Source organism: Bidens hawaiensis, unplaced genomic scaffold (assembly GCF_021521415.1).
Source record: "Bidens hawaiensis isolate Kalapana, Puna unplaced genomic scaffold, B.hawaiensis_p1.1 tig00016709_1, whole genome shotgun sequence".
NCBI classification, from domain to species: domain Eukaryota; kingdom Viridiplantae; phylum Streptophyta; class Magnoliopsida; order Asterales; family Asteraceae; genus Bidens; species Bidens hawaiensis.
In genome coordinates, this window is record NW_027492530.1 from 20676 (window position 1) to 45267 (window position 24592).

The 24592-nt window shown below is 36.0% G+C and overlaps 2 protein-coding genes across 2 annotated transcripts; both read left to right on the top strand.

Annotated features, from left to right (window-relative positions):
- The first annotated feature begins 1618 nt into the window (after positions 1-1618).
- On the top strand, positions 1619-2239 carry LOC143551883 (uncharacterized). The gene has a single exon (XM_077042228.1). The coding sequence runs from the start codon at positions 1619-1621 to the stop codon at positions 2237-2239; it is 621 nt and encodes a 206-aa protein (XP_076898343.1).
- Positions 2240-12104: 9865 nt separating this feature from the next.
- Positions 12105-13175, top strand: LOC143551878 (uncharacterized). The gene has a single exon (XM_077042223.1). The coding sequence runs from the start codon at positions 12105-12107 to the stop codon at positions 13173-13175; it is 1071 nt and encodes a 356-aa protein (XP_076898338.1).
- The last annotated feature ends 11417 nt before the right edge of the window (positions 13176-24592 follow it).

Consider the following 24592-nt stretch of genomic DNA (forward strand, 5'->3'; position numbering starts at 1 on the left):
TTCACACTTTATCTATACACAAAATTGTAATTGTTGTCTTATGTGTTAACTAATCTCATGTCATACTTGTTATATGTTTATGTGCTCAATGTGAACCGCATTCGAAGAGGTCCAACATAATCTCAGAAAATAGTATGATCATACGCTAGTCGATTTAGCCTTGTGCTTTTCGACATCTCATTTTATTTGCTCATTGGTTGATTTGTTAATCTCATATGACTAGTTGCAGCTACGTATTTTATTATATATCTATAACTGAACTGGTTTCTTACTCACTCTACCTCGTGTTGACAAACTATATTATTTTCAACGCATATGCATGTCATCGTTTGATGTGAAGTGTGGACTTAGAAGAATTTTTTTAAGGACTTGTGCTAGAAGAGTTTATTTTGAGAATATGAATTTTCATTTAAATTGTTTGATGTTTTGTTTACTTTGAATTTCTTTTTGTAATGAATAATGGCGTTATTTGAATTTAATAAATAGATATTTAAATTTTAATATTTGCATGATAGTAACCTTGCGAGCTGTGACAATCAGTCCACGCCCCGGATTTCCCGCCGTAGGTTGTGGTGTGACAGATTGGTATCCGAGCCGGAGGTTTAAGATAGGTCGTTTGAGATTGCCTTAGACACATGTTTAGGAGCCCTATACGTGCTTATCTACTTACCTTACGTGTTCTATTTGATTGTTACTGCTTTCCCTAAGTTAATAATTTTTCTTATTATATTATTGTCATGCACACACGCACTGCTCCGAGGCTATGCCTCAAAACTTAAAATTTTATTAAATTTATAATCAATATTAGATTGCTTTTTAATTGAGGGAAATTCCTTAAGAATTCCCGCCTATTGTTTTCACTCGTTCACCTTAGGGCTAGGTTATATGGCATGTCCCTATCATAAGAAAAGGGGAGAGAAACTGTGAGTTGGGCACTGGCAAAACGGTTCCAAGAACCAAAGGTAAGACGCTAATCCTTACCTGGGTGATAACCTGACCATAGTACTCAACCCTATGGACCTGATTGAGACCCATGAATGCCATATGACCGACACCCTAAGCTGTCAACCGTAACCACACTAGTGGTTGCATTGCTATATTTTTAAACCGAATTCATGGTGGTTCGTGGCTTAAATTCGGTAACCTTCCGATTATGGTTTTTACGTTATTTCAAGCGGTTAGTCAGGAATCCCAACTATCCATTTATTAACTTTTTTCGTATTTTTGTCAAAGTCATCAGCGTGGTGGTTCACAAGATACTTCGACTACCCATATTTTATTTCGATAGTTCGTTATTTGGTTTGGTCAGTTAAGGACGCTCATCGGGCCGACAAATTATATTGCATTGATAATTCGTTAATTAGTTGGGACAACCAAATTGCCATGTAACGCTCATGGGCTGTCCAACTCAAATGTTTGTTCGTTAATTATTGTTGGGCCATTCAAATTGCCATGGAAAGCTCATGGGAGGCCAACGTCCCATAGATGCATTTCGTTAGATTTTTGTGTGAAACTAACCTAACAGAAACTTAATGTTTTCAACTAACTTTGTTTCCCCATAAATATTTACACATATGATCCGCCAACTCATAAACCTTTACTCTTATTTTCCCGTAAAATGTCGTCACTCAGAAATCACCATCGTCATAAACGTTCATCTGGCTCACGCGACCGCCGCCTGGCTGCTAGAATCATGAAAGAGTTTGCTGCTGCAATGCCTGCAATTATCACTCAGATCCAGAGCCTCAACTCTAACGGATCAGCCACCTCGGCCGCACCCAATAATTATGATTTCCGTAACTTCTTGAGCACCAAACCTCCATCATTCCATGGTGAGGAAAATGTCACCGCCTTGCTCCAATGGTTTGAAGAAATGGAAAACATATTTATCCACTATGAATGTCCGGATGACAAACGGACCAAGTTTGCTTCTAGCTGCTTTGGGGATCAAGCCGTTATCTGGTGGAATGCTCTGAGGAACGACCAAGGGTCTGATTTGGTTGTGGCAATGCCTTGGGAGGAACTGAAGGAGGCGATGAAAAAGGAATTTTGCCCGGAACACGAACTGAAGAGGCTGGAAGCGGAGTTTTGGGATCTTAAGCAAATTGGTGGAGATAACTCCACTTATTCTAGCCGATTTCGCAAGCCGAGCCGTATTGTGTCACATCTGGTAACCCCGAGACCCGCGGAATTCAGAACTACATTCGTGGTCTCCCGCTCGCTTTCCGTGATGCCGTAATGAGTCGTAACCCATTAACCATCAGTGAGGCAATGGACCTAGCTGCCTCCCTCACCGATAGTCACGTTCGGGAGGGAGCCTTGTCTCGCAAGGATTCCAAGCCCACTCCCGACAAGACAAAGACCGACTTCTCTACCGATGCCAAAGCTGAGGCCAAACACTCCAACAACAACAACCGCTTCAACAAGAACCACAAAAAACGTAAGCCCAACTACCAAAACTACTCCATCAACCAATCCAACAACCAAGCTCCAAATGACCCTAATGCCCTGAACAAGAAAGCTTACTTTGGCCCACATCCCCTTTGTGCCAAGTGTAACAGCCATCACCCGGTTCAATCCCGTTGCCGGTTGTGCACTCAATGCAACCATTACGGCCACCCTTTCCAATACTTGCCGTGCACCGCCTGGTTCTCAAGTTGTCCAAACCCGGTCTGCACCCCCTACTGCTAGACCTGCTTCTAACCCTACTCAGCCCAGTGTTCCTAATACTCGACCGTGCTACCATTGCAGAGACCCTAACCATTTCCGTAACGCCTGCCCATTACTACACTGCTCAAGCCCAAGTATACCATGCACCATACTACACTGCTCAAGCCTACCAAGTGCAAACCTACCAACCTCAAGCCTATGCACCTCAAAACCATGCACCTCCTGTGCCTCAGCTCATGGCTCCTCCGTCGGCGTCAACACAAGCTCCTCCTTTGAACCAAGTTGCTCAAACCACTCAAGGGTCCAATGGTCATGCGTTTATGATGAATGTGAATCAAGATCAGAGTTCTAGCGATGTGGTGAATGGTACGTTTCTCATTGATAATCATCATGCTTCGGTTTTGTTTGATACGGGTGCCAATAAGAGTTTTATATCTTTGGATTTTGCGTATATTATTGATAATCCTCGGGATAAGTTGTTTAGACCTTTTACCGTAGAAGAAGCCGACGGGAATTATATTATGATTGACTCGGTAGTCAGGGATTGCGTCATAGTCCTTAACAAAGTCGAGTTTTTAATTGACCTCATTCCGATGCAAATGGGTAGTTTTGATGTAGTCGTAGGGATGGATTGGTTAACTTTTAATCGTGTGGAAGTTGTTTGTTACGAAAAATTCATTCGTATACCTCTCAAAAACGGTCGTCTTCTTAAGGTTTTCGGTGATACTCCAACGTCTAAGATTAATCTCATGTCATGCTTTCAAGCTCAACGTTATTTGCGCAAGAAATGTGTCGCCTTCCTAGCTCTCGTGGTGGAGAAAGAACGGAAAGAGAAGAAATTATCCAATATCCCGGTCGTTCGCGATTTTCCCGATGTTTTTCCTGATGATGTCACTAGTCTTCCTCCGGTTCGTCAAGTCGAATTCCGAATTGATCTTATTCCCGGAGCTAACCCCGTCGCTAAAGCCCCTTACCGTCTTGCACCCTCCGAGATGCAAGAATTCTCGAGCCAACTCCAAGAACTTTCGGACAAGGGTTTCATACGCCCGAGTTCTTCCCCTTGGGGTGCACCTGTGCTATTTTTCAAGAAGAAGGATGGTTTATTTCGCATGTGCATTGACTACCGTGAACTCAACAAGCTTACCGTTAAGAATCGTCATCCACTCCCTCGAAACGACGATCTTTTCGATCAACTTCAAGGAGCCGCATGTTTCTCAAAAATCGATCTCCGTTCGGGTTATCATCAACTCTGAGTTAGTGAAGATGACATCCCCAAGACCACCTTTTGTACTCGTCACGGTCATTACGAGTTCTGTGTTATGCCTTTTGGGTTGACAAACGCACCCACGGTCTTTATGGACCTCATGAACCGTGTTTGTAAACCTTATTTGGACAAGTTCGTTATTGTTTTCATCGATGACATTTTGATCTATTCGAAATCCGAAAGCGACCACAAGAATCATCTCCATACCATTCTTGATCTGCTTCGAAAGGAGCAATTGTATGCCAAGTTTTCTAAGTGCGAGTTTTGGTTGAAAGAAGTTCAGTTTTTGGTCCATGCTGTTAACGAAAAAAGTATTCATGTTGATCCTGCAAAGATCGAAGCTGTTAAGAATTGGAAACCAACTACGACTCTCACCGAAGTTCATTCTTTTCTCGGTTTGGCGGGTTATTACCGTCGTTTCATTCATAACTTTTCCAAGATCGCATTACCCCTCATCGCTTTAACACACAAAGGTAAAACCTTTGTGTTGGGGACAAAGCAAAAAGAAGCCTTTGAAACTCTTAAGGACATGCTTTGCAATGCTCCTATCCTTGCTCTTCCGGAAGGAAATGAAGATTTTATTGTTTTCTGCGACGCTTCTAACCAAGGTCTTGGTTGCGTTCTCATGCAACGAGGCAAGGTTATCGCTTACGTTTCGAGACAACTCTAGGTTCACGAGAAAAAATATACAACGCATGATCTCGAACTTGGTGCTGTCGTATTTGCCTTGAAAATTTGGAGACATTATCTTTATGGTACGAAGTGTGTGGTGTTCACCGATCACAAGAGTCTCCAACACATTTTTGACCAAAAAGAACTCAATATGAGACAACGTCGATGGACCGAGTTGCTTAGCGATTACGAATGAGAAATTCGCTATCATCCTGGAAAGGTGAATGTCGTGGCCGACGCTCTCAATCGTAAGAAGCCATTCAAATCGATACTTCTTACTTGTGTTCTTGTTCAAAATGATCTCGAAAAGCGTGTTATCGATGCTCAACACGAGTCCGTCACCAAAAGCAATATGTATGACGAGATGTTGTGTGGTGCTGAAACCCAACTTGAAACTAAACCCAATGGTCTGCTTTACTTTCTGAACTGCTTATGGATCCCCAATCGTGATGATCTTCGCACATTTATTAAGGACGAAGCTCACAAGTCACGATATTCCATACATCCCGGTGCGGATAAGATGTACGCCGACCTTCGTTATGTCTATTGGTGGCTTGGTATGAAGAAAGATATCGTTTTGAATGTTTCTAAATGCCTCACTTGTTCCAAAGTGAAAGCCGAGCATCATTGACCTTTTGGTTTACTCGAGCAACCTCCCGTCCCCGAGTAGAAATGGGAAGGTATTGCTATGGATTTTATCACTAAACTTCCTTCTACCCGCAAGCAACATGATAGTATTTGGGTAATTGTTGATCATCTGACCAAGTCTCCTCATTTCATTCCCATCAAAGAGACTTATTCTGTTGAGCAATTGGCGCGTATCTACGTTGAGAAAATTTTTTGTCATCATGGAACTCCGTTATCTATTATATTTGATCATGATGGTCGTTTTACTTCTCATTTTTGGAAGTCGCTTCAATCCTCTTTGGGTACTCGATTGGATCTTAGTACTGCTTATCACCCGCAATCTGACGGTCAATCCGAGCGAACAATCCAAACTTTAGAGGATATGCTCCATTCTTGTGTCGTCGATTTTGGAGGAAATTGGGATATTCATCTACCGCTTATGGACTTCTCTTATAATAATATCTTTCACTCCAGTATTGGTATGGCACCTTTTCAAGCGCTCTATGGTCGTAAATGTTGATCTCCGATCTGTTGGAACAAAGTTGGTGAATCTCAAATCACTGGTCTTGAACTAGTCCAAGAAACGACTGATCGTATTGCTCAAATCCGTCAAAATCTCCTTGCTGCTCGTAGTCGTCAGAAGTGTTATGCTGATAAGAGACGTAAACCTCTTGAGTTCAGTGTTGGTGATTTTGTTTTACTCAAAGCTTCCCCTTGGAAGGGAGTTGTTCGTTTTGGAAAGAAGGGAAAACTAGATCCACGTTTCGTTGGTCCTTTTGAGATTACTGATAGAGTTGGTCCTGTTGCGTATCATCTCAAACTTCCTGTTGAACTCTCTAATATTCACCCGGTGTTTCATGTTTCTAATCTCAAGAAGTGTCTTGCCGAGGGTAATCTCCCCATCCCTCTCGATGATGTTTGTATCGATGAGACTATGCATTTCGTTGAGCAAACCGTTGAGATTATGGATCATATGAATAAAGTTACTAAGCAAAGCCACATTCCTTTGGTTAAAGTTCGTTGGAATTCTATGCAAGGCGCCGAGTTTACGTGGGAGCTTGAGGACCAGATGAAACTCAAGTATCCTCATCTTTTTGTTGGTGATTCTCTAATTTCGGGACGTAAATCCCAAAAGTAGGGGATACTGTAACAATTCGGGTTTTCCACTTTTTCATTTGTAGCCGTTACCCAACCCATTTACGGGTTCGGGCTCGTTCTTTAATAATATCCGCATTATCGAGTTTTAATTATTATTTTTATAATATTGTCATGATCCATATTATAAAATGGGTATCCATTATTATACCCAACCCATATTCATGTTTTTGGTATACCCGAAACCAATCAATCAACTGATTAGCTGTCCATGATCCGTTTATAATCAAAGTTTGAATTTGGAAATCGTTTATTTATGTAAAACACGCCTCACCGACGATTTGATTAAGTTAATAACACCAACTGATTAGTTTTTCCTTCTTTAACCTAACCGAAAACCCTAAATCACGGATGAACACGATAACCTTGTTATTATTTCAATTAATTTCATGCATTCATTCCTTGTTTGATCGCCGACAATACCCCTATATATAATTGAATTAATCTGGTCGTTTGGATACTCGTTCATATCATTTTCTAGCCGGCTCTGTTTCCCTCTCGTTCTCCCTCTTCTGATTTCTTTACAAGGTAATTGAATGTGACATTCGTCAAATTTGAGTCTCGAGTTGTATTAGTTTTGTAAAGTTTTATTTTGTAAAACCGACTCAACATTTTAGAACCTTACTAAATTATTACATAATATTACTATCGATCTCGATCATCAATAAACCGACGTTTATTATTTTATAGTGACGCTAAGAAAAACATAAGGAATTCAAAATGATTATCGTAAAGTCGTTATGAGTTTTTACAAACCTTTAGACTCATATTTAAACTTGGATTGAAACATGAGGGTTTGTTTTGAAAATATAAAATACATTCATAAACAACCCAACCCTAACCCTAACCCACTTAACACCCATCACCCCCATCTCTTTCTCTCTTGTTTCCGGCCGCCGCCGCAGCCGCCGCCACCCCTGCTGGCCACCACCTCCGATGAACCACCACCACAAACCTCCTTCCCTCCTCGTATTTCCGGCGACCCGATTTCAGGCCGCCCCGTTATTCTCCGATCTCCGGCCGTCACTCCCTCCCTTTGGTCCGTAAACCCAACGCCGACTCCCCCTCTCCTTCCCTTCCTCGTTTTTCCGGCGAGCCTATTTCTCGCACATGCGCGTTTTTCTGGCGACCGGAAAACCGGCCGTCGGTGCTCCGCCACTTTATCTCTCTCTCTCTCTCTGTTTTCTCTCCCTCTTGGCTCTCTCCCGCTCTCTCTCTCTCTTCGTATCTCTCTCTCCCCCTCTCTCTCACTCTCTTTCTCTCCGGTTCGTCTTTCCGGAACGTCTCCGACAACCTTCCTCCGACGACTCGTGAACACCTAATAGGTAACTTAACAATTATGGGTTTAATTAACAATCGTTATTTTGGTTCGGTTGATTTGTACGTTAGTTATTAAACGAGAGGTCACGGGTTCGAGTCTCATCCTAGACCGGTTTCGGTGTTATTTTTTATACTTAACAAAATTTTTATTACTATTAATACTCATATTACTACATAAAGATTATTATTAGTATTATTATGTTTAACTTATTATTATATATATTCATTACTAATGTTATTATTATTATCATTATCCTTATAAATATTAAAGTGATTATTATTAATAAAGACCAAATTATTTCTATTTATTAAAATCATATTTTTATCATTAATTATTAACAATAATATTATAATATTTATTTTGTGAACTCGTTTAGAAATCGAACCAACATCGAGTATGGTATCATTATTACTATCAATATGATTTTTTATTATTATTATTATTATTATTATTATTATTATTATTATTATTATTATTATTATCATTTTTATCAACAACATTATAATTAATACCAAGATTTCTAATCTATAACTATTAATATTAGTATTATTAATAATAATTATTGTTTTAATTATTATATTATATTAGTATTATTAAAAATAATTATTGTTATTATTATTAACATCATTATCTTTTATATATATATATATATATATATATATATATATATATATTATAACATATTTTTTTTAGAATTATTATTATCATTACTAGCATTATCACTAATAATATTATTATAAACTTTATTATCTATTCATTTTCATAAAACCGAACTCTTGAATTTAAACCCGTCTTGTTTCTTTTAATATTAGTTTAGCTATTTAAAAGCCCAATAAAATAATATTATTTTATTTTAAATTACCAATTAAGTATGAGTCCTTAATCGTTAACAAATTAACCGGTAATCCGATTAACAATCGAACTTCTCGTTTATTGTTTCAAATATAATTTCAACTAAAGTTCAAGTTCATTAATATATTTTATTTATTCGTTTTTAATTAGCTTTCAAGTCGGATTTGTTCGTTTCGTTTACAAGCTTTCTATATGTCGATCACTTATTAGTTTCTCAATTCGTCAATTGAGGTGAGTACTTTCATACCCCTTTTTCCATCTTTCGTTTTGGGGTGACATTTCATACTTATCAAACTAAATGCTTTATTTACTTGAATCTTAAACCCACAAACGTGATTGTATACTTTACTTAAATAATTGCTCGATTTGGTGTTCCATGCTTACATGCTTATATGCTTATATTATCGCTTTTGAATGGTGGAACTATAAATCCTAGACCATTTGGCAACCCCTCATGGCAAGGTGTTGTTAACGTAATGCAATTAACGATAACTATAAAATCCTAGACTACTTGGCAACCCCTTGTAGCTAGGTGGTGCTAATGTGTTTAGCAATGGTCAATAAAATCCTAGACTACTTGGCAACCCCTTATAGCTTGGTGGCGCTAACGTAATTCTATTAGCGATTGTCTATTTATCCAAGTTGTTGCTTTTATTTATCGTTTCGTATACAAGTTTTGTGGCCTTTTTATTTCTATATACTTATATGCTCAAACTTATGAATTGCTCACCAACCTTTGTGTTGACAAACTTTATTTCATGAAATGTTACAGGTTTGACTTTCGTTGACTCGAGGGCTTGACGAGAAACGTTACCAAGACCATTAGGATATTAGTAAAACGAACAATATAAATGTTACTTGTATTCAACTTGTTTGTGTGAACCAGATGTGTTGATTATTGATTTATGAAATAAATGAGTTGATTAAATATTGTCACTTTAAATAGTATCTTGTGTATTTGTCCAATCACGTTGCACCCTGGCATGTTCCGCCGCCTTTGGTTGGGGTGTGACATTGATATGGTTTGGGTCGCGATTACATGGGGATCGTTAACCCTAAACCTGTTTTGATCAACTATAAACGATTTGGGTAAATTGAATTTTTTAGGGTTCTTGGCTAAAGGGGCAAAATCGGATTCTTGTATATATTTAAATGGTCTGGGTCATAAGCAATCTGAACTCGCAGCTCATATGATTGGGTTGTGTGTGTATCAGACTCGTGTCGCGAGTTCGATATTCCTTGAACCCGTTTTCTTATTTTTAAGGTTTTATTATTATTCAGGAAACTAATTATATTATTAATATTAATGATTAATAATGATTGTTTAAACTAAAAACCGACTCTATAATACTCGTTAATCCACGTTTTCGTTCAAAAATATATATTTCTAATGAACGTCTTTCGTATATATAATAAAGATGCATAAAGAAGTTTATAACTTATAAACTAACTTATTAATATATAAATCGAGTAATAAAGCTAAAGATGATGTTTTATTAAGTTATGTTTTCTTAAAGCAAAAATAATAGTTTAATAATAAATCCTTACAAATATAATATTATTATTCCGGTTGTCGCTTAACTAATGTCGTAATGAAGATCTTTATTCTAAACATATATTTTATTCTCATAGGCCATAACGTTCGCGTGTGATTATTTTTCCTCATTTTTCCTATCTTAGTCATCCTCGTTCGTCTTTGAGGTGAGTACCACATTCTTCCTTTTTACTCGTTTTATCACTTTTGGGGACATATGCGTAGCTTAGTATATTTTCACACTTTATCTATACACAAAACTGTAATTGTTGTCTTATGTGTTAACTAATCTTATGCCATACTTGTTATATGTTTATGTGCTCAATGTTAACCGCATTCGGAGAGGTCCAGCATAATATAAGAAAATAGTATGATCATACGCTAGTCGATTTAGCCTTGTGCTTTTCGACATCTCATTTTATTTGCTCATTGGTTGATTTGTTAATCTCATATGACTCGTTGCAGCTACGTATTTTATTATATATGTATAACTGAACTGGTGTGTTGCTCACTCAACCTCGTGTTGATAAACTATATTATTTTCAACGCATATGCAGGTCACCGTTTGATGTGAAGTGTGGACTTAGAAGAATTGTTTTAAGGACTTGTACTGAAAGAGTTTATTTTGAGAATATGAATTTTCATTTAAATTGTTTGATGTTTTGTTTACTTTAAATTTCTTTTTGTAATGAATAATGGTGTTATTTGAATTAAATGAATAGTTATTTAAATTTTAATATTTGCATGATAGTAACCTTGCGAGCTGTGACAAATAGTCCACGTCCCGACATTTCTTCCGTAGGTTGGGGTGTGACATTAGGGGAATAGTATTTAAATTTTAAAAATAAAATTCCTTATTTACTATTTCGCTAGGCAACATCTGTCGATTCACAAGGTTATCCCCAGTATAGAAGACGCGATTTTGGTCAATTTGTTCAAAAAGGAGACATTCAATTAGATAACAGAAGTGTGGTCCCCTACAATAAGTACCTATTAAAATGATATCAAACACACATTAATGTTGAATGGTGCAATCAGGCGTCATCTAGAAAGTATTTGTTTAAATACATCAACAAAGAACCTGATCAAGCTACTGTTTTTTTATAAAAAAAAGACACACAAGAAAACGTGGAACAACCAGAGGTCGATGAGATCAAACAATTTTATTATTGTCGTTATTTATCTGCTTCTGGGGCAGCTTGGCGTATTTTCGGCTATGATGTCCATTACAGGATGCCTTATGTTACCCGCATACCTTTCCATCTTCCTGGACAAAAACATGTAGTTTATGGTGCGAAAGATTATCTTGATAATGTCTTGGAAAAAGTTGAGAGCGTCTCCTCTTCCATGTTTACTGGTTGGATGAAGTGCAGCGCGCGTAAATTAACTTACGTAGAATTACCTACTGAATTTGTTTGGCATGCTCAACCCCGTCGTTGGGAACGAAGAAAATCGGGATTTTCCATAAGAAGAATTCATGCCGTGTCTCCTGCAGCTGGGGAAGCGTACTTCTTACGAATTCTTTTGAACAGAGTTAAAGGTCCACAATCGTTCGAAGAAATCCGTACCGTTAACGGTCGTCTTCAACCTTCGTTTAGAGATGCCTGCTACTCTATTGGATTGTTAGAAGATGATCAAGAGTAAATTGAGGCAATTGAAGAGGCAAGCCATTCATCGTTGGGTCACGGAGTACGCATGTTGTTCGCTACAATGTTGTCAACTGACAGCCTTTCTAGACCAGAGCATATCTGGATAAATACTTGGAAATGGCTTTCTGATGACATTCTTTACAACCAACGACGTCTTTTAAAGTCACTGGGTATCAATATTTTGGAAGTCAGTTTTACAATCTTTATATCTATATATATAGTCATTAATATTAGCAAATTAATTTTTAATTAAATTTTAACAGAGTTATCGCTAACCAAGATCAAATCAAGAACCTCACTTTATTTGAGATTGAAAAAATCTTGCTGCGAAACAACTCAAGCTTAAGAAAATATCAAACCATGCCTTTCCCCGATGTCGAGTATATATCTATTGCATCTAATACTTTGATTCAAGAAGAGTTGTCATATGATCAAAACTTGCTAAAAGTAGAGTTCCAAACTCTAGTTAATTCAACTACTAATGAGCAAAAAAATGTTTTTGATCGTATAATGATGGATGTTCAACATAATAAAGGTTGTGTGTTATTCGTATATGGTTATGGTGGAACAGGTAAAACGTACTTATGGAAGACCTTATCAACTGCCATAAGATCAAAAGGCGAAATCGTCCTAACTGTTGCTTCAAGTGGAATTGTTTCGTTATTGTTAACCGGAGGTCGCACAACACATCCCAGGTTTCATATTCCGATAAATCTTAATGAGGATTCTACTTGCTACATGGATCCAGGTACAGATGAAGTCCAATTATTAGAAAAAACCAAATTAATAATTTGGGACGAAGCTCCAATGCACCACAGACATGGCTTTCAAGCTCTTGACAGGTATTTAAAAGACATTTTATCTTCTAATTTGCTATTTGGAGGCAAAGTTGTTGTATTTGGAGGAGATTTTCGACAAATTCTACCTGTACTTCAAAAGGGCACTAGACAAGACATCGTAAACGCCTCTCTGTGTTCTTCTTACATTTGGAGTGAATGCAATGTCTTGAGATTAACAAAAAACCTAAGGTTAACTATGGGTACGCCGTCATCTGATGTTGAGGAAACCAGATTATTTGCTAAATGGATTTTAGATATTGGTGAAGGTAATATTGGCGGTCCTAATGATAGTGTTGCAACTATAGATATACCTGGCGATCTACTTATAAAAGATTCAGTTGATCCTATATCAAAACTTTTTAACTTTGTATATCCTGATATTCTACATAATTACAAGAACCAACATTACTTTCAGGATAGAGCAATACTTGCACCAATAAACAAAATTGTTGATGAGATTAATGATAGTTTGCTCAAGTTTTTTCCAGGTGATGAAGTTGAGTACTATGTTCAGATACCATATGTAGTTCAGAATAAATCAATGACACTGTTGATACAGCTTTATACTCTCCTGAGCTGCTTAATGGTCTAAGAATATCCGGACTACCAAACCACAAACTGGTGCTAAAAGTTGGTGTTCCTGTTATGCTCCTTAGAAATATTAACCATAAAGAAGACTTATGTAACTGTACTCGACTACAGATTATATCTTTAGGTACTCGTGTAGTTGAAGCCAAAATTATTTCTGGAACTAACATTGGTCATAGAGTTTTGATTCATAGATCGCCATTGACTCAATCAGACAACAAAATAGCCTACAAATTTCAAAGACGACAATTTTCCCTTGCAGTATGTTTCGTGATGACGATAAACAAAAGCCAATGTCAATCGTTATCAAGGGTAGGTATGTACTTAAAAGAAACCGTGTTCTCACATGGACAACTATACGTCTCCTTGTCAAGAGTTACAAGCAGGTGTGGGATAAAGATTTTGATTCTTGATAAACAAGGTAATCTGACCAATACAACAACAAATGTTGTGTACAAGGAAATTTTTTCTTATTTATAAAATACTTGTGTAATGTTTTTTTTTTGTAATTCTTGTAATTTTAATGTAATTTGTAATTGTATTAACAATATATGACAATTGTGTTATTGATTGTATTTTGCTTAATGTTTAAATATTAAAATATTCATTAATTGCCCGTGTAATACAGGTGTCTCAAACTAGTATATATATATATATATAGGGTGAGAATCCTAAGAGAACCTTTTGAAATTAAGAACTTTGAGAACCATTTTGAGTAAAAAAAACCTTGTTAAAAAATATTTTAAAAAAAATTATAAAATGAAAAAACATGAAAATTTTTAAAAATTAAGAAAAAAATTTTTAGTTTCATCTCGGTTTCATAAAAAAACGCCTAATTTATACACATATGTATATTTGTATTTAATCTCGATTTACGTAATGTACACATATGTGCATTATCAAGGTAATCTGACCAATACAACAACAAATGTTGTGTACAAGGAAATATTTTCTTATTTATAAAATACTTGTGTAATGTTTTGTTTGTTTGTTTGTTTGTTTTTTGTAATTTTAATGTAATTTGTAATTGTATTAACAATATATGATAACTGTGTTATTGATTGTATTTTGCTTAATGTTTAAATATTAAAATTTTCATTAATTGCCCGTGTAATACACGTGTCTCAAAATAGTATATATATATATATATATATATGTATGTATATATATATAAATATATATGGTGAGAATCCTAAGAGAACCTTTTGAAATTAAGAACTTTGAAAACCATTTTGAGTCAAAAAAACCCTGTTAAATAATATTTTAAAAAAAATTATAAAATGAAAAAAAATGAAAATTTTTAAAAATTAAGAAAACAAAAAATTTTAGTTTCATCCCAGTTTCATAAAAAAACGCCTAATTTATACACATATGTATATTTGTATTTAATCTCGATTTACGTAATGTACACATATGTGCATTATCATTTATCTTAATTGTACATATGTGTATAAAAATAACACGTATAAAATTAAAAAAAATAAGTATTATACATACATATGTGTATAATTTTCCTAAACCGATATTTTTTTTACTTTTTTATGAAACCGGAATAAAAAATAATTCTTTTTGGTTTTTTACTTTTTTTTATTTTCACGTTTTTTTGTTTTATAATTTTTTATATTTTTTTTAAAAAGCGTTTTTTTTTTTACAAAATGGTTCTCAAGGTTCTCAATTTCAAAAGGCAAGAGATCCTCCCACACCACCCATGACCTCACACACCACTTTTTTTTCATATACGGCTCGTATAGGGCTATACGGTGGTTTAGCATCTGAATCGTGTCAGTTTGTGTCTGATGTTGTCGGTCATCGTTTATAGTGCCTCGTATAGCCCTAAATGGGTCGTATAAGCCTATACGGCCGTATAGAAACTTTTTAACAAAAATAATAATGACCATATATATATATATATAATATGTGATTTATATGGTTCGTATCCGGCTCGTTTATCTTTACGGGCTTAAATGTTGAGCTCAAACTTAGCTCGTCAAAAGCTCAAGACTATTTGTGGCTGGTTGACCCGGCTTGTTTATTATTAAATTTTCTAAAAATAAATTGAGGTTTTTTAATATTCTAGGCATATTTGTAGCTTACATATTATAAAAATTTGAGGTTTTTTTAACATCTGGTCCACATATATTAAAATAAAAGTGCACCCCAAAATACATCATTTTCCAAACACATGGTCCACATACATAAAAGTAACCAGTTCACCCTAAAATACATCTAGTTTTAAACGTGGTCCACATACATAAAGTTCAAAATAGTGCACATCAACACATAATGAAAATAAAATAATAACTACTGTGGTGGTGGCCCCTGTAGCTCCGATGCCGGTGGTGAACAAGGTATATCCAGCACATTGGGAACTGAAAATCTTTCAACCATCATAATGATATTTCATGTTTTAAGTTTACCAACCATTATAAAAATCTTTGATGTTTTAAGCTTAGAGAACTGAAAATCCGTCTACACGAGTTGTATAACACTATACGGCTTGTATAGTCGTTTTCCGGCAGCGATTATGGCAGTCTGAATATTTCTGCAACTGTTTCCTATACGATCGTATAGCCCTATACGACAGTATAGGTTTTAATGGCTTGTCAGAGAGTAATATGAGACATTTAATGCCTATACGGTTGTATAGACTGCAAAAAGTTGTTTTTTGTCCATTTGTCAGTCATTCGTACTCTATACGGCTGTATAGGCCTATACGAGCCGTATAGACATGTGAGGGTGGTGTATGAGGATCACATCCATTTCAAAATGGTTCTCACATAATACTAATCCTATATATATATATATATATATATATATATATATATATATATATATATATATATATATATATATATATATGGGTGTGATCTAAAGATAACTCTTAAAGAGAGAACTAGAAAACTAGTAAATAATTATTTTTAACATTTAAAAAAATATTTTTTTATTTTTTTGTTTCCTCTTTCTAAGAAGTTGATATTGTTCCTAAAAAGTAAAAAACATTTGTCGATGTAGTGCATATATGCAATTATGTGTATTTTTTGTATACGATAGTGTTTTATTGCATATAATACAACACAATTGCATTATACTCAATACACATTATTGAATACATGTGAATAAACACTATTTATTGTATGTAATGCATATGCGTATTACAACACTAATGCACATATGCACTATATCGATTTTTTTTTAAATTGTTGTATATAATATAACACTATTGCAAATATACAATACAAAAAACTGCATATATGCAGTTCAACACTATTTCACATATCAAAATACACACTATTGCACATATGCATTATAAAAGTTGACATGTTGCACATATGCATTACAACGAGTTTTTTTAAAATTTTATTTTTTATTTTTTTGTGATAATGAATAACAACATATAAGAGGGATGAAAGAAAAAAAAATTAAAATATTTTTTTAATTAAACTAAAAATACTTTTTTATTAGTTCTCTTTCTAAGTAAGAGTTTTTTCTTGATCATTTTCCTTATATATATGTGGGCATGTATATATAAAAAGAGTTAAACCCCAATTTAGTTGAGAAAACCCACGTAACCCGATTAAACAATCAATTTTTTTTATTTTTTTCCTCTCGAGGCTCCACTCTCCTCCCTGAATAAGTAAGGTGTTAGTAGTGCCATAACGAAACAAGGGGGAGGAATGAAAGGCCGCTTTGCTTTGGATGCTCTTTATAAAGACATCACTATGTTTCTTTTTATTTTCATAACATAAGTAATGTATGTTGTTATATTTAATGCAAAATAAAAAAAAATTAAGCAGCAAAATGTTACATACTTGTTACACATCTGCTTCCGGATAGAGAAAAAAAGTGTTATATTTTACAAATTTTATCAACTTTTATTTGCAATCACACAAATCAACTTTCACCTTAAACACACATTTAAGAATGGGTTATAAGCAACAATTTGGTGCCTTTGGTGTGCAAGAAATCGTTGGGTGTTTGAGAGAAAACCGCTTAGATTAAGGAGTGTGATCGCGGAGATCAAGGCTTTAAGCTATTTGTGGGTAAAAAATCGGTCTAAATGGCCGGATTTAACGTGGGAAAGGTGGTGTGCGTTTAATGTATAATCACTCTTACGAGTGCTTCGGGTGGAACTTGGGGGGGGGGGTATGTAGTTGTATTTTATTTATTGTTCGGGTGGCCTCGTTGTTCGCTAGTATCTTGCTAGTGTTTTGAATAAAATTTTATTGGTCGTTCAAAAAAAAGAATGGGTTATAAGGGTTTTTACAGCTTAAATGGAATTACATAGTGACTGTTTGGTATGAGGTAATGAAATGGACGACGGAATGGAATGAATGTGGTAATGGAATGGACAAATGAATGGAATGAGTTATTACCATTCCAATGTAATGTTTGGTTACCACATGGGAATGAAAGAAATCATTACTTTATATTGTTTGGTAGGTAGGAAAAAAGGAAAAAATAAAATTAAAATGGTAGTGAGTGGTGGTGGTGGGAGGTAGGTGGCAGTCGTGCATTGGTGGACGGTGATGGTGGTTGTCGGTAGCAGGTGGTGGTGGGCAACGAGATAATGGTGGTTGGAGGTGGGTGATGGTAGTGGGGTGGAGGTGGGGTGGGTTGTGGCGGTAACAGTGGAGGTGGTGGTGGGCGGCGGGTGTGATGGTGGGGGGGGGGGTGGTTGATGGATGCGGTGGGTGGTTGGCACTGAAGGCGATGGTGGTGGACAGCGATGGTGGTGGTTGGTGGCAATGGCGGCGGTGGTGGACAGCGGTGACGGTGGGTGGCTGGCGGTGCCGGTTGGCACTGATGGCGATGGTTAGTGGAGGTGGGTGGTGGGTGGTGGCGGCGATGGTAGGTGGTGGTGGTGGTGGTGGTGGTGGTGGGTGTTGATGGTGGGTGGTGGTGGAAGGGTAATGGAGGTGATGTAGGGTGAAGGAGAGAATGGAATGAAAAAAAACATGGGGATATGGAGGGAATGAAATTGGGGTATTTTAGAGGTAATGGAATGGACTAAGTAATGAGTCATTCAATTCTTTGATCAACCAAACACACTTTTCTCCATTCCCTCACAATGGGTCATTCCATTCCATCCTTCATTCTTACATAACAAACGCTACCATAGTAAAGTTGTGCGGCAATGAGTGCATAGAATCAAGGGAATTAATTAGTATGGTTACAACAATTAAACACATGTTATAATATATTTTGTTAACAAATCAATAAAGGGCGGCTTAAAGTATTACTGAATTCTGATTAAATGAATACAACAATATGTTATATTTCTCATGTCACTAACCATCGGTTGTGCTAAAAGTGAATCACGATCCAGGTTGAATTTGGTAGAAACACAATCAAGTAAACGTTAATTGATTAACTAAACGTAATTGAAAATGGGTTATCGAGAGTATCCACTTCTTGCCCCTTAAAGACCTAGGGGGTGTTTGGTACAGAGAATGGAAAAGGAGAGAAAATAGAAATGGAAATGGAATTGTAGAGAAAGAGAATTGGTATGGAGAATGAGAATCATTTCTCTTGTTTGGTACACGAGAAAATAAACAGAGAACTCTACCATACCCAACCCCACCTCCACCCAACCTGACACCACTCACCACCGAAGCCCCACCACCACAGCCCCACCACCACCAGCACCACCACCACAGCGCCACCACCACCAGCCCCACCACCACAGCCCCACACCACCAGCACCACCACCACAGCCCTTTCTTCAACCACAGCCCACCACCACCTGCTGCCGCCACCAAATCCCCTTCTTCAACCACAGTACACAAGAAATTAAAAAGATTCAAATTTTTGGAACATAAGATATAGAAAAAGGAGGCTCAGATCTGTCATCACTGCCTCTTTGGAGATTTTGTGGTGGTGGTTGTGGTGGCGATGATGATGATGATAATCAGAAGCCACCTGCGACCACCGCCGATTTTCACCACCACTGTCACCCACCTGCGACCACAATCAGCCGACCATCTGAAAACCCTAACCTACCACGAACCACCACTTGAAACCCTAATCTCCGTTCACCCGTACCACCTGCAACCTACAACCGGTTACCATCTCTGTGTTCACCACTGCGAACGGCGGAGACGGGGTGGTGGTTGCAGACTTGGAGACGAGGTGGCGGTTGCAGACTTGGAGACGAGGTGGTGGCCGGAGACGGGGTGGTGGCCGGAGACGAGGTGGTGACATGCTATGAGGAGGCTGCTGAGAAATGGATTTCTCTTTGTTTTAAAGAGAAATGGAATTCTCTAGTTTTAGAGAAATAGAAAGAGAAATAGAAATGAAAAGTGGAAAACAAACAAAAGAATATTTCTAATTCCATTTCTCCCTAATCGAATCCCTCTACCAAACACCCCCCTAGTGTCAAATTTCAATGAAAAACATCTAAATAAGTTTGACATTTTGGGACCATCTGCATGTCAATGCTGACCTTTATGGAGGTCTTGGCTCAAGAAGAACAATATAATTACCTATGACACAATATTCAAAGTTGACTGTTATTGGGTCAAAATCATTCATAAATGGTATGGGAATTTCAAGGAAAAATAAAAACCAAAAAGGGTAAGTTGATTAAGAATGTCAAAACCAGCTCTAAAGGTATCAGATTGGTTATATTATATTGTTAAAATAACTAGTTAGTTATTGTGCAGGCACAGTCACAGTTACATGGATGATTAACGCATTACATAGGAAAGTGAAGCAATTGGAGAAAGTTGAAAAACTAACAAAGAGGAAAGCATGTGTTTCTTTATGGAAAAGGATGAGGGATAAATATGTAATAACTCGGATTACTATAACAACTCCGATTTTTTAAATTATAATATTATTATCCGTTTACCCGACCCGATTTATGTTTGGAAAATTTTATCAATAAAAATATCGCGTTATCGAGTAATTGTTATTTTATTTTTAATTGATTGTTATATTTAATTATTATATGTAAATTAACTTTGAAAAATATACTAAAATAACCCTAAACAATAGTTTTAGCCTTATATGATTCCATTTCAATAGTTCAGGGACCAAACTGCAAGATCTGCATTATTATATTATAATATTACCCAAATCCATTAACCCAATAACCCTTTAACCCAAACCCGTTTAACTGTGTACCCGTACTCGTTTAGTTTGCTTGTTGCTTAATCCTCGTCTCCAACATGGAAATTGATCTCCTTACCTTATTCGACCTACCGACACTAGGAATTAGGAAACAAGAACAAATATTATTCGTATTTCTATTAGGAATAAACCGCCTTTAAACCCGTTTATGAATATACAAGATATCGACCACTGAAATACAATTAAAATTGTAGAAACCATCTCACACACATCGCCTACTGTAACCCCTTAATAAAATTATATTATCATCCTTGTTTGATCGCGTTCTGGTATTCGTTTTGGTTGGTTACTGTCACGTCAATTAACCCATGTTTAAGAAACGCTAAAAGTAATTATTTATATTGTTTTGCTCGTCGTTCATTGTTGTACAAAATCCCTAACGTTATTTGATCGATTAATGAACGGATTGATCGATTGTTGATCTAGGGTTCATATAATAATTTAGGTTTAAATATGTCTGTTTATAATTGTTCGTTTCAAGTTTCTAACCAACTAAACCACCTAGCCCAGTGGCTAGGGGTGTGCGTAGTTCTTGCTGAACTGGCCACTGGCGCGGGTTCGAGTCCCGGCCAACCCCTTTAATCTTTGGAAACTTTTTTTGTTTATTAGTTAATCAAATTAAATCATAAATTAATATTATAAAACTTGTAACTACTTAATATTTAGTTAAAAGCCGACATGTTAACTAGTCATGTTTTTGAACTTTAGTTAAACACTATATATATATATATATGCTATATATTTTTATATAAATATGGATATGTAATAGATTATTAAAAATTTATAAAGGTTTTAATATTAAAAAATAGTTTTAATCTAAAATATATATTTAATATATCTTGTTAATTAACATATTAAAAATATAGTTTAAGTATGTTATAAAAGATCATATTTTATATAAACATTATTAGTTATTATTAATCATTTATTAACTACAATACTAATATAAAAGAAATCTTTATTAATAATAAAAAATATATAAATATATTTAAATACATTTTTAGTTTAAAATAAAACAAATCTCTTTATGTAACTATAAAGTATTCTAAATATTTACTTAAGTATCTTTTAGTATTTTATATAATTAAATCCTATTATTTCGATAAACCTTTGATAATAAAATTAATAACAAATCTAAGTAATATTTAACTTTCGTAAAAATATATCCGATCATCAAATCCCGAACCTCTATCTAGTTTTAGATTCGTTGTTGAATTTATATTTATATTTCCGCAATTATTCTTTATTAGGCTATCTTGTTAGATCTTGATCTACCTTTATCTTTCTTATTGAATCTTTATCTATTACTAATTTCTACGGTGAGTATCTCACTCCCCTATTTTACTCATTTCAAATTGTTTTGGGGACTTATACGTACCAATAATCCAACTACATTTCATATCTTATTCTCAATAGCAAACTGTGATCTTTATGTGTGTATCAATTAAATGCTTATATGCTACATGTTTATTTGCTTACTTGCCCTTTGTTTATTTACCGCATTCGGAGAGTGTATGTAACATCCCGAAATTCCCAAGAATAGTATTTAATGTATTATTCGTTAATGATGGAAAAGTTTACTTGAAATGAGTAAAGAAATAATAAAATAATAAAGATGGTTTAAGTAGGCTAATTAGATGGAATTAAATATGGACCAAAAATGGAAGATGGGCCTTAGGTCCATGGGCTTAAGGGAGTATAAGTACCCCTTAAACCCTAGTCCTTTCCATTTTATCCATCTTATTCTCTACACCATAGCCTACACCTTGAAAAACACACACGAACACCATCCTAAAACCCGAGACGAAACAATATCAAGACTAGACCGTGTTCGTAAACCTACTCGTTTAAGGTACGTTTATATCGAGAACTTGTTCGTTTAAGTTCGGATTTAGTCTAGAAATCATAGATATGTTGTAGTATGGTAAAAACAAATCCAAAGAAGCCAAACTTACTGAAATTGGTTAACGTTTGATAGGTTAAATGTTAACCTAAAGAAACCCGTATTATAGATGCTTAAATCGCACCATGTAAACGCGGATATTTGGATGATTGGACCCTTGGGGTTTGTAGGCGCTTCATAGACGATTCAATCATACCTAAATCATGATATTTGGTTTAGAAACGAAGGAGTATTGCAGATCTAATACCTGCTGAATGTTATTTGTTCTTATCAATTTTGACTTTGACCTCTGAGTCAAAGTCTGGATAAGAACAGGGATGATTCGTTATAATTGATCAATTCGTTACGCGTTCATAGCGAATGGGACTCATTCGTGTGACTTGATAACGAATGAGCCTTTAATTCGTTAACTACCCATCCGTTACATAAAGATAACGAATCAGGTCACGCCAAGAGAACGAATTAGGCTAACGAACTGGGATAACGAATCAGACGAATCAAGTGATTCGTTACTTGCCCAATTCTCTATGTTCAGATAACGAATCAGAATGACGAACCAGATGACGAACCAGAATAACGAATTAGCGAGCGAATCTGAAAGATAACGAATTAAGCTAACGAATTAGGACAACGAAGCAGATAACGAATAAGACTATGATCTGATAATGAATTAGGCTTAATTCGTTATAGCAAATGAGATGACGAATTAGATAATACTTTAAAATCCTAATGGAAAATGTGTTAAGACAATTAATGTAAATAAAATTTTTCCAAGCTAACCTGGCAACTCGACCCCAGCCAGGGGCTCTGCCCCTTGGTGCTAGGGGCTGCCGCCCCTAGAACCCTGCTGCCAGGGGCGCTGCCCCCGGACACCCGATCGTTGAGGGTTATAAATAAACTAGAAATACGATTAGTAATAGTTAATTGATACATATAATTATTACACAGTTATCCGTGCACAGCTCAAGAAAGGAATAACCACTAACGGTGAACGTAATCGAGTTCAGGTGAGTTTCTAGCCCCACTTCCTTGTTATGTTTTTGGGGCTGTGTGCATACTCGATGTGATTAGTTAATACACTTACCTTAAGTGGTAAGCGTATGCTATATATGATATATGTGATAGATATGCAGGATTGCTTGTCGGTACGTGAACGATTTTCATATATTGCACGTACTGTCAGGTTATAAATAAAGATATGAATGTTATATGTAATGTATAGATGATGTATGGACACTAAGAATGGATGCTTGTCGGGACGTGAACGATCTTCGGATATTGCACATATTGATAAAGAGTATGATTGTTAAATGAATGATGTGAAGAACGCCTAGAGTGTTCTTATGCTCCGATGTAATTATTGTATATGCGAAGTAAGTGTATTGATGAACATAAAATTATACATCTTTTCGACATCAAATAATCTCTATAAACTGCAATTTCTATTAAATAACATAGCACAAAAGGCTATTTATCATAATAAAATGTAATTTCAGGTGAAACCAAGCCCCAAACGAAGAAACAAGAGAAAAGACGAAGAAAAAAAGAAGAAAACACAAGAAAAGCAAAGAAACACGCCCCCATTCTTCTGAACACCAGAAAAGACAAAAATCTACAAAAAAAGTCAAAAACTGGGAACAAAAGCACAGGGTCGTGCCTCTCAACCACGGGGCAGTGGTTGTCTACCAGAAAAGAAAAAATGAACTTATCACATGTCACTAAAAAGCGCGGGGGCGTGCCCATGTAAGCACGGGGCCGTGCTTCACACTCTATATTGCCTGTAAATAGTGGCTCATGTTGCATTCATTTGGTGCGCCTTGAAAAGAATTCTATCTGGTTTTCTCTTATAAAAACACACACTAACACTCACATAGAAGATTTAGTTAAGAGTTTGAAGGCTTGGAGGTCATCACCATCAACCATCATCATCAACCATCATCATCATCATTAAGAAGTAAGATCCAAATGAAGAAACAAGAGAAAAGACGAAGAAAAAAAGAAGAAAACACAAGAAAAGCAAAGAAACACGCCCCCATTCTTCTGAACACCAGAAAAGACAAAAATCTACAAAAAAAGTCAAAAACTGGGAACAAAAGCACAGGGCCGTGCCTCTCAACCACGGGGTAGTGGTTGTCTACCAGAAAAGAAAAAATGAACTTAGCACATGTCACTAAAAAGCGCGGGGGCGTGCCCATGTAAGCACGGGGCCGTGCTTCACACTCTATATTGCCTATAAATAGTGGCTCATGTTGCATTCATTTGGTGCGCCTTGAAAAGAATTCTATCTGGTTTTCTCTTATAAAAACACACACTAACACTCACATAGAAGATTTAGTTAAGAGTTTGAAGGCTTGGAGGTCATCACCATCAACCATCATCATCAACCA